Raw genomic sequence first — 14959 nt, 5'->3', positions numbered from 1 at the left:
AGAATCCTGTGCTAACAGCTGTCTAAATGACTCGGCTAAAGTTTGTAGCATGCATGCTTGTTGTTTTTGTCTTTGCACTAGGATGATGTCGGTGTAAATGTGCAGTCATATTCGTTGTGTTCCCACTAGTGCTTTCAGGTTAATCTCGTTGAAATAACCTTAACGCCACAACACGGCAAATCTCCGTTAACGAGCTACCCTATACAGAGGGGCTAGACGGCCAACACGTTAACGAGCTAACTGCGCTAACACACTAGCTCCCACCCATGTAATTGAGCATTGCATGGCACATCCAACATACTGTTTTACTTTAGTCCATGACTCGCTTACCTTCAGGGTCATACGTCACATGAAAACCAAAATAATTCCAAACGCCAGATCTGAATGAGGGTGGGGAGGTCCACTTCTGTCTCGCTAGCTTGCCCTGCGTTCGACTACTCCGCCTAGGCTGCACTCTCGAGCCTAGGCGGAGTAGTCAAATGCAGATTCACTGAGCGCTCAACACAGACAGCATCGTCAGAAGGAAAGTTGATAAAATAAATTACAAATTTTGTATTGTTCTTTTTTTTTTCTCCCCTTTGGTTTTCTTTCTTTCTCTCCCCCTCTTTCTTTCATTCTTTCCCCCTGTCCTATCCCACAGTCATGTCTGTCCCGTTTGCAACTGAAAATAAAATAAATTCATAATTATAATAAAGGTCAATCAAATGGACCAATATGATGATCCACTTAAAATAAATCCTCTTGGCATCTTTCTTGGCCTCAAGACAACAATTCTGATGGCTATAGATCCAAACGGGACACAAAAAAAAATTGAAAAAAATTGAAAAAAATTGTATTGTTCGATACATATGCGTACCGAACCGAAAGCACTGTATTGAACGGTTCAATATATATATATATATATATATATATATATATATATATATATATTATATTATGCCTTTACCAGTGAAACTTGAACTCTCATCGGTCTTTGATTTGTGTCTGTAGGTGCTATCGGTGGAGTGTGTGCGCTGGCTAATGTGCTGGGCCAGGAGCTATGTGAGTTGGAGCGTCTGTGTGTGTCCGGGCGTTGGGAGGAAGCCAGAGTCCTGCAGCAGCGCCTTATCGAGCCCAATGCCGCTGTGAGTACCATCTGCTGCTCATTGCACGCTTTTATCCACCACAGACATGAACTCCCACAAATGGTGCCAGACTGGAGGTTTAGTCACATTTCTTAAAGGTAAAACTGTTCTGCCTGAAATACTCTTACTGATTGCACTCTGGGCCAAGAAGACAAACCTGATTTTTTTTTCTCTGCTGTATTTATAGATAATCGGATGTTAAACTCAAAACAAATGTTACTTCCTCTATGAACTATTCATGCAAAGTCCAGTGCACTCAGAAAAAAGCCCGCTCATTCTCAGACACAAATGATTCTTTTGTTTTTTTTAGGTTTTTTTTATAAACAACAGACACTGACGGCATAAGCTGCTTAAAGTTAACCTTAGCCTTACCTTTGGTTCGTCTTACGCCTGTTAGCACACAGGGCAGCTTATGATCGCCAACAAATACGGTCATTCAAAGCCAGCTGATGCCAACAATGTTCAGATCGTCAGTGAACATCCACCTCAAATGAGCTTTTGGTTGGCCTTTCTTATGTCTACCCATTTATGGAGTCCAGGTCATGGTGGTCTTTGCAAATTGTTCAGGAGATGCAGTGGCTTGGAAAAGTATTCGGCCCCCTTGAACTTTCCCACATTTTGTCACATTACAGACACTTCACCCGTTGCCTACTGGTGGTGGTCAGAGGGCCTGGTGGCGCCAGTGTTCGGCAGCCTCGCCTCTGTCAGTGCGCCCCAGGGCAGGTGTGGCTACAATGTAGCTTGCCATCACCAGTGTGTGAATGTGTGTGTGTGAATGGGTGGAAGACTGGATGTGTAAAGCGCTATACAAATACAGGCCATTTACCATTTTACCATTACAAACATGAATCAATGTTATTGGAATTCCACGTGAAAGACCAACACAACGTGGTGTACACGTGAGAAGTGGAACGAAAATCATACATGATTCCAAACATTTTTTACAAATAAATAACTGCAAAGTGGGGTGTGCGTAATTATTCAGCCCCCTGAGTCAATACTTTGTAGAACCACCTTTTGCTGCAATTACAGCTGCCAGTCTTTTAGGGTCTGTCTCTACCAGCTTTGCACATCTAGAGACTAAAATCTTTGCCCATTCTTCTTTGCAAAACAGCTCCAGCTCAGTCAGATTAGATGGAGAGTGTTTGTGAACAGTAGTTTTCAGGTCTTGCCACAGATTCTCCATTGGATTTAGATCTGGACTTTGGACCATTCTAACACATGGATATGTTTTGTTTTAAACCACTCCATTGTTGCCCTGGCTTTATGTTCAGGGTCGTTGTCCTGCTGGAAGGTGAACCTCTGCTCCAGTCTCAAGTCTTTTGCAGACTCCAAGAGGTTTTCTTCCAAGATTGTCGTGTATTTGGCTCCATCCATCTTCCCATCAACTCTGACCAGCTTCCCTGTCCCTGCTGAAGAGGAGCACCCCCAGAGCATGATGCTGCCACCACCATATTTGACAGTGGGGATGGTGTGTTCAGAGTGATGTGCAGTGTTAGTTTTCCGCCACACATAGCGTTTTGCATTTTGGCCAAAAAGTTCCATTTTGGTCTCATCTGACCAGAGCACCTTTTTCCACATGTTTGCTGTGTCCCCCACATGGCTTGTGGCAAACTGCAAACGGCACTTCTTATGGTTTTCTGTTAACAATGGCTTTCTTCTTGCCAGTCTTCCATAAAGGCCAACTTTGTGCAGTGCACGACTAATAGTTGTCCTATGGACAGATTCCCCCACCTGAGCTGTAGATCTCTGCAGCTCGTCCAGAGTCACCATGGGCTTCTTGGCTGCATTTCTGATCAGCGCTGTCCTTGTTCGGCCTGTGAGTTTAGGTGGACGGCCTTGTCTTGGTAGGTTTACAGTTGTGCCATACTCCTTCCATTTCTGAATGATCGCTTGAACAGTGCTCCGTGGGATGTTCAAGGCTTGGGAAATCTTTGTGTAGCCTAAGCCTACTTTAAATTTCTCAGTAACTTTATCCCTGACCTGTCTGGTTTGTTCTTTGGACTTCATGGTGTTGTTGCTCCCAATATTCTCTTAGACAACCTCTGAGGCTGTCACAGAGTAGCTGTATTTGTACTGACATTAGATTACACACAAGTGCACTCTATTTAGTCATTAGCACTCATCAGGCAATGTCTATGGGCAACTGACTGCACTCAGACCAAAGGGGGCTGAATAATTATGCACACCCCACTTTGTAGTTATTTATTTGTAAAAAAATATTTGGAATCATGTAGGATTTTTGTTCCACTTCTCACGTGTACACCACTTTGTGTTGGTCTTTCACGTGGAATTCCAATAAAATTGATTCATGTTTGTGGCTGTAATGTGACAAAATATGGGAAGATTCAAGGGGGGCGAATACTTTTGCAAGCCACTGTAGGTGAAGGATGTGTCCTTCTAATTGAAATCACTAAGTAATGGTGTCAGTGTGGTAACTCAGTCCGAGTAAGAGATCTTAAAAATCCTTTGCAGGCTGTGTTGTTGCAGTTTGTTGAGGTTTTGGGAAATGTTTTCCATTGCTCTCCATGTTTCTCATGCATACAGGACAGTGGGCACAGCTACTGAATTGATAAGACATATTTTTGTAGCTGAGTTTAGAGAGGCAGATGCACAGATCAGTTCCAGTCATTATAGTATACTTAACCCTTTAGAGCCGATCGGAGCGGGCACGCTCTGTTATGCGTAACTATTTTTAAATCCCGGTAGCACTGCAACCACGTAAGCTAGCGCAAAAATTTTTTTTGCATATGAAACTGGAGGAGTTGTACTTACATATTGTGCCATCAGCTTGTCCTAGGTCACGGTTTCCTTCCACATAAAGCTTTGCAAAAACTGCATAAAAAGCGCTTGCAGGAACAAAAACATAATATTCCAGAAACACGCTTTGCTGGTCCGATCAGCTGTTCAAAACACTTCCTACGTTGGAATAGACGTCAGCGCGAACTTTTGCATTTCCGCCATTACCTGGCCGAAACCGGAAGTGACGTCATTTTCGCGGAAATGTAGTCTTTTTTGCGATCAGGGCCTCAGGGCTTATACTGCTCTTTTTAAAAGTTATCTTTGACTTTATGACTTTCTGTGTCGTTTCTGGGATGCTTAGGACTCATATTGCACTGCTGGAAATAGTTTATTTTGATGCATATGCTGCTTTTTTGCAAATTTGCAGTATAATATTTATTTTCGTTTTTCCTGCAGTGTATAAAAATTGGTGTATTTCAAAAATAAAACTATGAAGACACTCAAAATAAATTTCCTGTGGTGGGAAACTATTTTGTGCAACTTTTTTGTATTTACAGTTTTGAGGGATAAGCCTCTTAAATTTCTCTAACTACAAATATATGTTAAAAAATCAAAAACGATTTTCAATTTTTTTGTAGTTTATTGCACTTTTTTGCAATTTATGTAATTACTATGCACTTAATGAATACATATTATTAAAATCTGGGCTATAATGGTTGTATTGATGTATAGCAACTTGAAATGCTCCCAAAAATGGCTCCACAGCATGTAAAAATATAATATAAGCTCTGGCGGACTTGGTTCTATGGTAGGTCTTAAAGGGTTAAGGCTTTGTCCACTTAGCCGATGACAGTCCAGTCAACCATACTATCAGCAGTGAATAGATTCCAGAGTACTAGAACTTGTTCACCTCTTCTACCTGCCTTTGGTTGATATGAATGAGAATCTGTATATGCACTACCCAGTCTGTAGTCCTCTGATCTGGTTGAGGTCTACAACATGTTTAGCTTCTCTACAAAGCAATCCAACAGTTGACTCACCTCCTTATAACAAAATCAGTAGTGAAGAGGAATAGAAAAGGTGAGAAACACAACCCTGTGGTATTCCAGTTTCAATCTTGTGGAAATCTGTTGTGGCACTTTCCGTGCAGATGCAGCAGCAAGAGCAATGGTAAAGACAGCCTTGTGCTCTTGTAATTCAAGGTTTTATTTGATGATCATTCGCAGGGTAAAGATCTGTTTAGTGCATTAACTGCTTCTGCGAAAGCCAGCTTGTACTTCTTGTAATCGCTGTTATAAATGGACATGATGGAGTAAAAAAATGCTGAGGATTTTTCCAGGGACACAAATGGTACAGCTAACTTAACTAGCTGGCTAACCTTAGCTTGCTACTCTTCTTGCCAGAAAAATGATATCTGAACAAAAACACTGGCTGGCTTACATAAGTCATGAAAGTATCTCAGTCAGTAAAGTAGCAAATGATTTTGTGCAAGAATAAGTGATGTAATTGCCACAAAACACAGGAATGATTAACCATCGTGTTTTGTAATAATCTGCTAGCTGTGACTCCAGGCAGGTACGTTTAGCTTTAACTTGGCTTTGCGCCATGTATATTTATATACATATACAGTGGGGCAAAAAAGTATTTAGTCAGCCACCGATTGTGCAAGTTCCCCCACCTAAAATGATGACAGAGGTCAGTAATTTGCACCAGAGGTACACTTCAACTGTGAGAGACAGAATGTGAAAAAAAAATCCATGAATCCACATGGTAGGATTTGTAAAGAATTTATTCGTAAATCAGGGTGGAAAATAAGTATTTGGTCAATAACAAAAATACAACTCAATACTTTGTAACATAACCTTTGTTGGCAATAACAGAGGTCAAACGTTTACTATAGGTCTTTACCAGGTTTGCACACACAGTAGCTGGTATTTTGGCCCATTCCTCCATGCAGATCTTCTCGAGAGCAGTGATGTTTTGGAGCTGTCGCCGAGCAACATGGACTTTCAACTCCCGCCACAGATTTTCTATGGGGTTGAGGTCTGGAGACTGGCTAGGCCTCTCCAGGACTTTCAAATGCTTCTTACGGAGCCACTCCTTTGTTGCCCGGGCAGTGTGTTTTGGATCATTGTCATGTTGGAAGACCCAGCCTCGTCTCATCTTCAAAGTTCTCACTGATGGAAGGAGGTTTTGGCTCAAAATCTCACGATACATGGCTCCATTCATTCTGTCCTTAACACGGATCAGTCGTCCTGTCCCCTTGGCAGAAAAACAGCCCCATAGCATGAGGCTCTCTTCCCAGTCTGGTGCAGGTCTACAATACTTTTCCTGGTGTCCTTCGAAAGCTCTTTGGTCTTGGCCATGGCGGAGTTTGGAGTCTGACTGTTTGAGGCTGTGGACAGGTGCCTTTTACAGAGGTGTGGACTCGAGTCACATGACTTGGACTCGAGTCAGACTCGAGTCATTAATTTTATGACTTTAGACTTGACTTGAAAAAATGTTCTAAGACTTGTGACTTGACTTGGACTTTTACACCAATGACTTGGGACTTGAATTGGACTTGAACCGGTTTACTTGAAAAGACTTGATATTTTACCCCAAATATAAAATTTAACATGCATATTATATAGATATTGAAAATGTGACGTCATTCACGGGTAGAACCGCAAAGGATTCTGGGAACTCGTGGCAAGCGGTACTAGCGCACGCAGGCTTTCAATTAAAATCAGTTATACAGCGATAAAAAGAAACACAAAAATGTCAAGAAGCCGTTGTATTATTAACTGCAATAGCCGGTCGCATGACAGCCACGGGAAGCCGACGGGTAAAGAGATCGGTTGTTATCGGATTACGTCGTTGAAGAGAAATTGTTCGAGCCATGTTTCCGAAGTAACAAAGATGCGACGGATGGCCTGGATTGCAGCCATTCAAAGATCAAATATAACGTCCCAGAACCCTCCAGCTCACAGGTTAGTCTGCTCCAAGCATTTACACGAAGGTCAGTGTTTTTTAGTAGTTAATACGTCATTTTCATAACATAATTAGTGACATAGGTTACAAGCAAGTCTGGCGCTGAACAGAAATTGTCGCGCTATGCTCCTTTATTTATTGTGCATAAATAGTGAATTGTCCTGACACAATATTGCGTTTCGCTTCTGTTATTATGGTACATTGACAAAAACATATACTTTTATTCACAGGATAAAACAGGTTTTTTGTATCACTAATTGCCCAGTACGATTACAGCATACAATATTGTTGTCACTGCTACATTTCTGTGATGCTACCAGAAATTATTTCCACTACTAATTAATTACCGTTGAGCTCAAAGGTCCTATTAATAAACGGTTAAGGAATGTGTATTTATGACGACGATTTGTGAGACTGGTAAACTTATGATATGTACGATGGTCTTTCGTTCTACACGGTGCATTTCAAGGTCCTGTACCCATCCGTCGGTAAACTGTACCTGGGCTTGTTGCAGTGACCTGAAGTTACTAAACTTCATGAGTGTATGCACTCACTCCAAGAACCGTATGATTATAAATATGCATATAAATATGCTAAGATGAGATAGCTGACTTCATCTAACTAGCAAATGTTGTCCAGGCTACGTTGGTGATACAGTTTTTTTTAATGTGTATGATATTTTTGTCATGCGATTTTAAAGCCGGTCCTACAACCGCATCCAAGAATAACATGCAGCTTATCTCAGAACCGTTGGTGAAAATTATTCTTGGAGCTAGGTTTAATTGAGCTGCATTTTAAAGAGGTGCAATTTCACAATTTGTGTATATTTTCCAAGTTCACTATTTTGTCATGTGTTGAGAAAAACACAGATTTTAAAATTACATGGTCTAATATTTACATTTAGCATATAACTGCAACATTATTTTTTCGTTGTTTTTTTTTAAAGACTCGAAAGGACTTGAAATTCAAAGTTTCAGACTTGTGACTTGACTCGGACTTTTACACCAGTGACTTGAGACTCGACTCTGACTTGCCTGACATTACTTGAGACTTGACTTGAGACTTGAGGATAAAGGCTTGAGACTTACTTGAGACTTGCAAAACAATGACTTGGTCCCACCTCTGGTCTTTTATACAGATGATGAGTTCAAACAGGTGCCATTCATACAGGTAACGAGTGGGGGACAGAAAAGCTTCTTACAGAAGACGTTACAGGTCTGTGAGAGCCAGAGATTTTCCTTGTTTGAGGTGACCAAATACTTATTTTCCACCCTAATTTACGAATAAATTCTTTACAAATCCTACCATGTGAATTCATGGATTTTTTTTTCACATTCTGTCTCTCACAGTTGAAGTGTACCTCTGGTGCAAGTTACTGACCTCTGTCATCATTTTAAGTGGGGGAACTTGCACAATCGGTGGCTGACTAAATACTTTTTTGCCCCACTGTATATCTTTGTAGCATCAGGTTAAATGTCAGTTTTGCACTGTATGTCACTCTGATTTGTTCTGAATTGAAGGCAGGTGCTGTTGAGCATGTCTCAGGCTCTGTAAGTGTGCATTAAGGTAAATGTGGTGGTAAATGTCACTGCTCTACAGTCTAAATCATAAAATCATCTTCACTACAGTATGAAGTGGCATGTGGTACAGGTGGATTTCAGCCGTCAAATATAAGTCATGAATAGGGAAAATGTCTAAGTTTAAAGCTTTGCAAAGCACAACATCATCCATATGGGATATGCAGTCAGGTCCATACATATTGGGACATCAACACAATTCTAACATTTTTGGCTCCATACACCACCACAATGGATTCTAAATGAAACGAACGAGATGTGCTTTAACTGCAGACTGTCATCTTTTATTTGAGGGTATTTACATCCAAATCAGGTGAACGGTGTAGGAGTTACAACAGTTTGCATATGTGCCTCCCATTTCTTAAGGGACCAAAAGTAATGGGACAGAATAAGAACCATAAATCAAACTTTCATTTTTTAATACTTGGTTGCAAATCCTTTGCAGTCAATCACAGCCTGAAGTCTGGAACACATAGACATCACCAGATGCTGGGTTTCATCCCTGGTGATACTCTGCCAGACCTCTACTGCAACTGTCTCCAGTTCCTTCTTATTCTTGGGGCATTTTCCCTTCAGTTTTGTCTTCAGCAAGTGAAATGCTTGCTCAATCGGATTCAGATCAGGTGATTGACTTGGCCATTGCAAAACAGTCCACTTCTTTCCCTTCAAAAACTCTTTGGTTGCTTTTGCAGTATGCTTTGGGTAGTTGTCCATCTGCACTGTGAAGCGGCGTCCAATGAGTTTTGAAGCATTTGGCTGAATATGAGCAGATAATATTGCCCGAAACACTTCAGAATTCGTCGTACTGCTTTTGTCAGCAGTCACATCATCAGTAAATACAAGAGAACCAGTTCCACTGGCAGCCATACGTGCCCAGGCCATGACACTTCCAGCATGGCGCTGGAAGTGTCATGGCGGTTCACTGATGAGGTGGTATGCTTAGGATCATGAGCACTTCCTTTCCTTCTCCATACTCTTCTCTTCCCATCACTCTGGTACGTTGATCTTGGTCTCGTCTGTCCATAGGATGTTGTTCCAGAACTGTGACGGCTTTTTTAGATGTCGTTTGGCAAACTCTAATCTGGCCTTCCTTGTGGTGAACCCTCTGTATTCACACTGGTGGAGTCTTCTCTTGATTGTTGACTTTGACACACATACACCAACCTCCTGGAGAGTGTTCTTGATCTGGCCAACTATTGTGAAGGGTGTTTTCTTCACCAGGGAAAGGATTCTTCGTTCATCCACCACAGTTGTTTTCCATGGTCTTCTGGGTCTTTTGGTGTTGCTGAGCTCACCGGTACGTTCCTTCTTTTTGAAAATGTTCCAAACAGTTGTTTTGGCCACGCCTAATGTTTTTGCTATCTCTCTGATGGGTTTGTTTTGTTTTCTCAGCCTAATGATGGCTTGCTTCACTGATACTGACAGCTCTTTGGATTTCATCTTAGCAGTAGACGGCAACAGGTTCCAAATGCAAACAGCACACTTGAAATTAACTCTGGACCTTTTTTCTGCTCATTGTAATTGGGGTAATGAGGGAATAACACACACCTGGCCATGGAACAGCTGAGAAGCCAATTGTCCCATTACTTTTGGTCCCTTAAGAAGTGGGAGGCGCATTTGCAAACTGTTGTAATTGTCACTGTCCACCGTTCACCTGATTTGGATGTAAATACCCTCAAATAAAAGCTGACAGTCTACAGTTAAAGCAAATCTCGTTCGTTTCATTTGGAATCCATTGTGGTGGTGTATAGAGCCAAAAATGTTAGAATTGTGTCAATGTCCCAATATTTAGGGACCTGACTGTATATGAAGACTGATTAAAGCTCTGTGTTGCTAGGTGACTAGGAAGCTGGGAGTTCCCGCTCTGAAGCAGGCGATGGAGTGGTTTGGTTTCCACGGTGGCTCCTGTCGATCACCTCTTCAGCCGCTCACAGAGGCCGAGAGTCAGCAACTGAGGCGGGACTTCTCCTCCAATGGGTGGCTGTAAAGGGACCTAGGCAGAGCGAGAGTGCATGTGTGAGCGAGGTCACTATGTGTGGACCTATTAGCTGTTGGTGTAATTATATCATAAAGGGAAAACACAGCTGCCCATGAAAATAAATAAATAAATAAATAAATAAATATTCAGTTCTGTCCACTGTTGATATTTATTGAGCCAAATCCAAAAACCTGCAAAAAACTCCCTTACATTAAAATAAATGTATAAATCAATTAATCCAACTTCAAAGTTCTATTTGGTTTTTGTTCTTCTTTTTCTTTGACCTGGACTGACAGAAATTTTCTTGGCCAATTCCAATTTTTCTCCAAGTGCTCTGCGACCAGTACTGCGACTGATTAACTGAAAACGAGTTGCTGTACACCCGCGTGTCCCTGATATATTTTAACTTTCCACGTAATAGCAGGTGCAGAATATATTGTATAACAAAACAATTTTTCAATTATTTTGACTATTTTGAGCCATTACTAATACCGAGGCTGCTAGCTTCTGGCTGATACTGAGCTTTGTTAGCTTCTGTAAAAAGTTCAACTGGCTGAGGTTGATTTAAGTGTCTGCTTAGGTTTGTTGTAACAAACATTGTCGTGGTGGTCCCCCCGTGGTTTACTTTACCAGACTTTGTGTACATATATATGTACACAATGTTATATAGTCTATAAAATCTACACCATAAAACATGTAGCAGCTGACATTACAGGTAATGGATCAAGCCAGCAGAAGCCAAGCAGACTCAGGAAGAAAAGTGCCTCTGGCAGTGCAAGCCACCACTTTAAGGTGTTTATACATTAAAACACTACAAGTATGACAATGTACACAAACCAGAATAAGAAGCCAGTGACAGGCAATTAGCTGCTGATCTTTCCTGTTGTTTTTATCATGTGATCAGTTATTTATTTTCATATTTTGCTCCACTAAAGCAAGAGGACAAGTGGACGTAATAAGAGATTCCAAACTAAACCTCAGCCTTACACAGGGAAAAATAATACCCTCATATTTTAGCCTGTAACTGTTATTTTTCTTCTTTCAAGGAGGTTTTGTGATTACTCTGTCTGATTTGTTTTTTTGTCCATTTGTTAGAGTTGTTGCACAAAAATTATTTCCATGAAAATCCTGCCAGGGGTCGCTCGATGCAACTTATGGATCCCTTCAAATCTTTACGTATTAAATTGAAATAGGAAATATGTCAGCCATTGTCTTAATGTTCCCAAGATACCAATAACTAACCTGGATTGGTTCATAGCGAGGAGTGGCTTTTCAGCCTAGTGTAAAAAGTAGATGTATAATTGTGTATAATTGGCGTGTAATGCATTTGGCAGATCATGACCTGTTTGACTTAAGCTTTGAAATGTGGGACTTGGACCTGGAACTCTTTAGTCAAGACTCATGTGTAACTTAGGAAACAATTACTTTGTCTAATCGTTAGTGGATGCGTAAAAATACAGAATTTGTGGTCTCACAGCAGTAGACAGTAAATGGAAATCACCTGACAGTGGAGTAAATATGAGTTATTTAATCACAGTATTGTCTGTTTTGTCATTAGAAATACGGTGGTCTCACAGGGCATGCATTTTATACTTTGGACATTTGCACCTACTGCAATGGCAGAAAGTCATTTGTATGCATCAGCCTCATTAGTTTAAGATGCCCTGTAACCTAAAGGTAATTGTCATGTAATTACAGCACAGCTTTGGCATGCTTTGACCTCAGGAGATGTCTTATTATTCAGAATACCTCTGTAGAGCTATTGTATGGAAACTAAAAGTACAGCCAGGCCACTTGTAACCTCAGGCTGAATAACACTGAAGCCTCCCAAGGTCTTTGAAAAATAAAAAATTTGGAAGAAAAATACTATCACATCATTTGCTCTTATTTAAATCAGTCATGTATGTTCAGTGTGTTTGTGTGTGTGTGTATAAAATATCTCACTGGGGAATGATGCCCATACTGTTTTTTCACTCATTTCCTGTGCTGATATTTATCTAATATTAGAAAAACAAACAGGCGTTCTAGAGCAAATGTGCCCCGTGCCCTTCCTTGGCCAGACAGCACTGAATGATGTGTTCATGCATGTCTGAGATTAGGTCTGGCCACCAAAAAGCCAAAGAAAAGTTCCTCATCTCAAATATAGATTTGATAAATGTTTTCAGAAAGACCTGAGATCAGCTAGAGTTCAGTGGGAGGCAGAGCTGCAGGTCATGGTCACAGTTTGCTGCAGAATACCAGAGCGCTCTTTGATGTGAAAAAGTTAAAAACCATAATTACTGTAATTAAAGCCGTGTAGCAGGTAGCCATGGCAATGAGAGCCTTTGGCTTTGTCACATAGCACTTTTTTGCTTTTATCGTACCATGAGTCCAATTAGCACCTTTCTTAGCAGGAGATATTTTCAGAAATACTTACAGGACCATAAAAAAAGGAGGAGATGTTGTGTTTTCTTCTGTTCCTGTGCGACAAGGACACAGTACAGATGGAAAGCTCTGAGTATAAACAGTTTTGATTAAATCACCTGCCACTCAGTTTTAAGGACATCTGTCTTACAAGCACAGTTGTAGTTTATAAGTAATGTTTAACCCTTGGTCTGAAATTTTTCACTGTTTGAGAAACTTTGAAAAAAAAATTTGAAAATACACTGCTTCACTGTGACAGACCTTTGTTACTGTGATTATTTGGCTTGGTCAAATATTGGAAGCATTCAGAGCTATTGAAGACACCGTGTCCTTTATTTGGGAGAATGTCTCCGCATAATGACATGTGACATTTTTTTGTGTAATACGAGAATGTTCAGTGACTACGTGTGCCTTGTCTGTAAGACTGCAGAAAGTAATTTCCTTTAGAGTACATGGCCTTATAACAAATTCTTTCTTCGTGGCAGGAGTGAAAGATAACAATCCAGATTTTGTGAATAAAAGTGTACTTTAGTGTCACCTTGGTTTTCAGGGGCCTGCTTTCTTTGCTGCAATACACACTTTTTTGTGTCAATTTTACATTCAATTATAAGACCTTTAGTCACTGTTAAACAAAGTATTCAAGGACTGGTGTAAAAAGTGAGTTACTGAGCACCGCGTCTCTAAAAAGTCACTGTGACTTGAAGCTGTGAGGGATAGTTGGCCTCTGCCTAAACTTTTCCTCACCTGCTTGTTTGATCCGGAGGATGAAGGAGAAATATAATATAAGCCAGTGCAACTACATACTTTTGGAGACAAAGCTTCTGCAATCTGATACCCAGACATGCATCCCCCACCCTTGATATTGCTCTGCTAGGTACCAAGATAAGTGCAGTTTTATATGAGGTCACATTTCCTTGAAAAACAAGTTTATAAGTTTATCTTCGGTACCGAAGACAGAAGAGGAGTTTGATATATAATACAAAGAACCCCAAGTTTCTCCCAATGACAAGCCAGCACCTTGCCATACATATGAGGGTGTATGAGTTTTTGTGAGTCAGTGGGTGAATAACAAATACATTATAAAACTCTTTAAGAACTGCCAAAGTTTAAAGAAATGATTTCCTCTGTAAGTGCACATCATTTCCCCTTCACCAGAGACAGCGCTGCAATCAAAGCCCAGCATTATCACAGTAGCAGGAAATAAGTTATCCTTTTAAAAGTGTCATGATGATAACGATAACTGATATTTTGAAATGAATAAAGATGAAGCAAAGCTACAGCGTCAGCAGCGATAATATTATGCAACCGTTCTTTTTTGTGTGCTTCTTTTTGCAGCCATGGTTACCTCCAGGTTCTTGTATTTTGACTCTAATTACCCAAAACCAAGACACACACACAATTATGAATTTGACTGATACTGTCATTGCTTTTATTTTTCTCTCATTTTCTTTTTGCGAAGTAAAAATCAGATGTTATATCACGTGAATACTAATTAATTAGCACTCATATCCAGAAACTGCTTAAATGATTAATAACCATAATAGATGGTATTAGAGAAAATAACATGGGAATACACTGTTAGTGCAAGTTTTACAAATGTGCTGTCAACATGTTGCGCTGTGCCAATTACTAAGTGTTTCCTTATTAGTTTATCGCAGCTTTTAAGCTGAACTCTGCTGCCCAGTGCTGCAGTCAAAGTTGACGAGAGCACAGCGAAGCCTGAACCGCGCTCCACAGAAACAACAGTGTGAGCTAAAAGAGGCAAAAACGTCAGCAGAGCTACAGAGTTGATAATAATCTTTTGTTTTTGCTACTATGAGTGACCTCTTTTCATCCAGCTAATGGAACCAGCCTGAAACACAAAAATTGCAGTAATAATAATAATAATAATAATAATACAGTAGTTAGTGGGGCTTTTACATGGTAAGTTAATAGTGGCCTTCTATAAAATAAGGTCTATTCAAAACACAAGTCAACAGTTTTTTTGTGTGTATTTTTAAGTTCATGAAAGCGATTTAAGGCTCTGATCCTGCAGAGTTTGAAAAACATTCAACTAATGAGTTCATATTAATAAACCTGCTCAAGGATTTCTGATAATATGAGGTTTCTTCTTTTTATTTCATCTGTGTTTAACCTCTTTCCAAGGGCGGTCTTGTTACTAA

The 14959-nt window shown here is 40.3% G+C and overlaps 1 protein-coding gene across 7 annotated transcripts in view; it reads left to right on the top strand.

The window, feature by feature from the left end:
• Positions 1-14959, top strand: part of hoga1 (4-hydroxy-2-oxoglutarate aldolase 1) — a 67756-nt gene that overhangs the window by 25193 nt on the left and 27604 nt on the right. For 5 of the 7 annotated variants that reach the window (XM_026171946.2, XM_080303248.1, XM_026171945.2 and 2 more), the window contains exons 7-8: positions 991-1124; positions 10254-10543. In XM_026171946.2, coding sequence (XP_026027731.1) covers positions 991-1124; positions 10254-10403 — 284 coding nt within the window. In that variant the 3' untranslated portion in view covers positions 10404-10543. Of the gene's footprint in view, positions 1-990; positions 1125-10253; positions 10544-14959 lie in introns of those variants that run through there. The other 2 variants (XM_026171947.2, XM_026171948.2) reach the window with 1 other exon arrangement.

Source organism: Astatotilapia calliptera, chromosome 6 (assembly GCF_964374335.1).
Source record: "Astatotilapia calliptera chromosome 6, fAstCal68.1, whole genome shotgun sequence".
NCBI classification, from domain to species: Eukaryota; Metazoa; Chordata; class Actinopteri; order Cichliformes; family Cichlidae; genus Astatotilapia; species Astatotilapia calliptera.
This window is presented reverse-complemented; position numbering and strand designations above follow the sequence as displayed.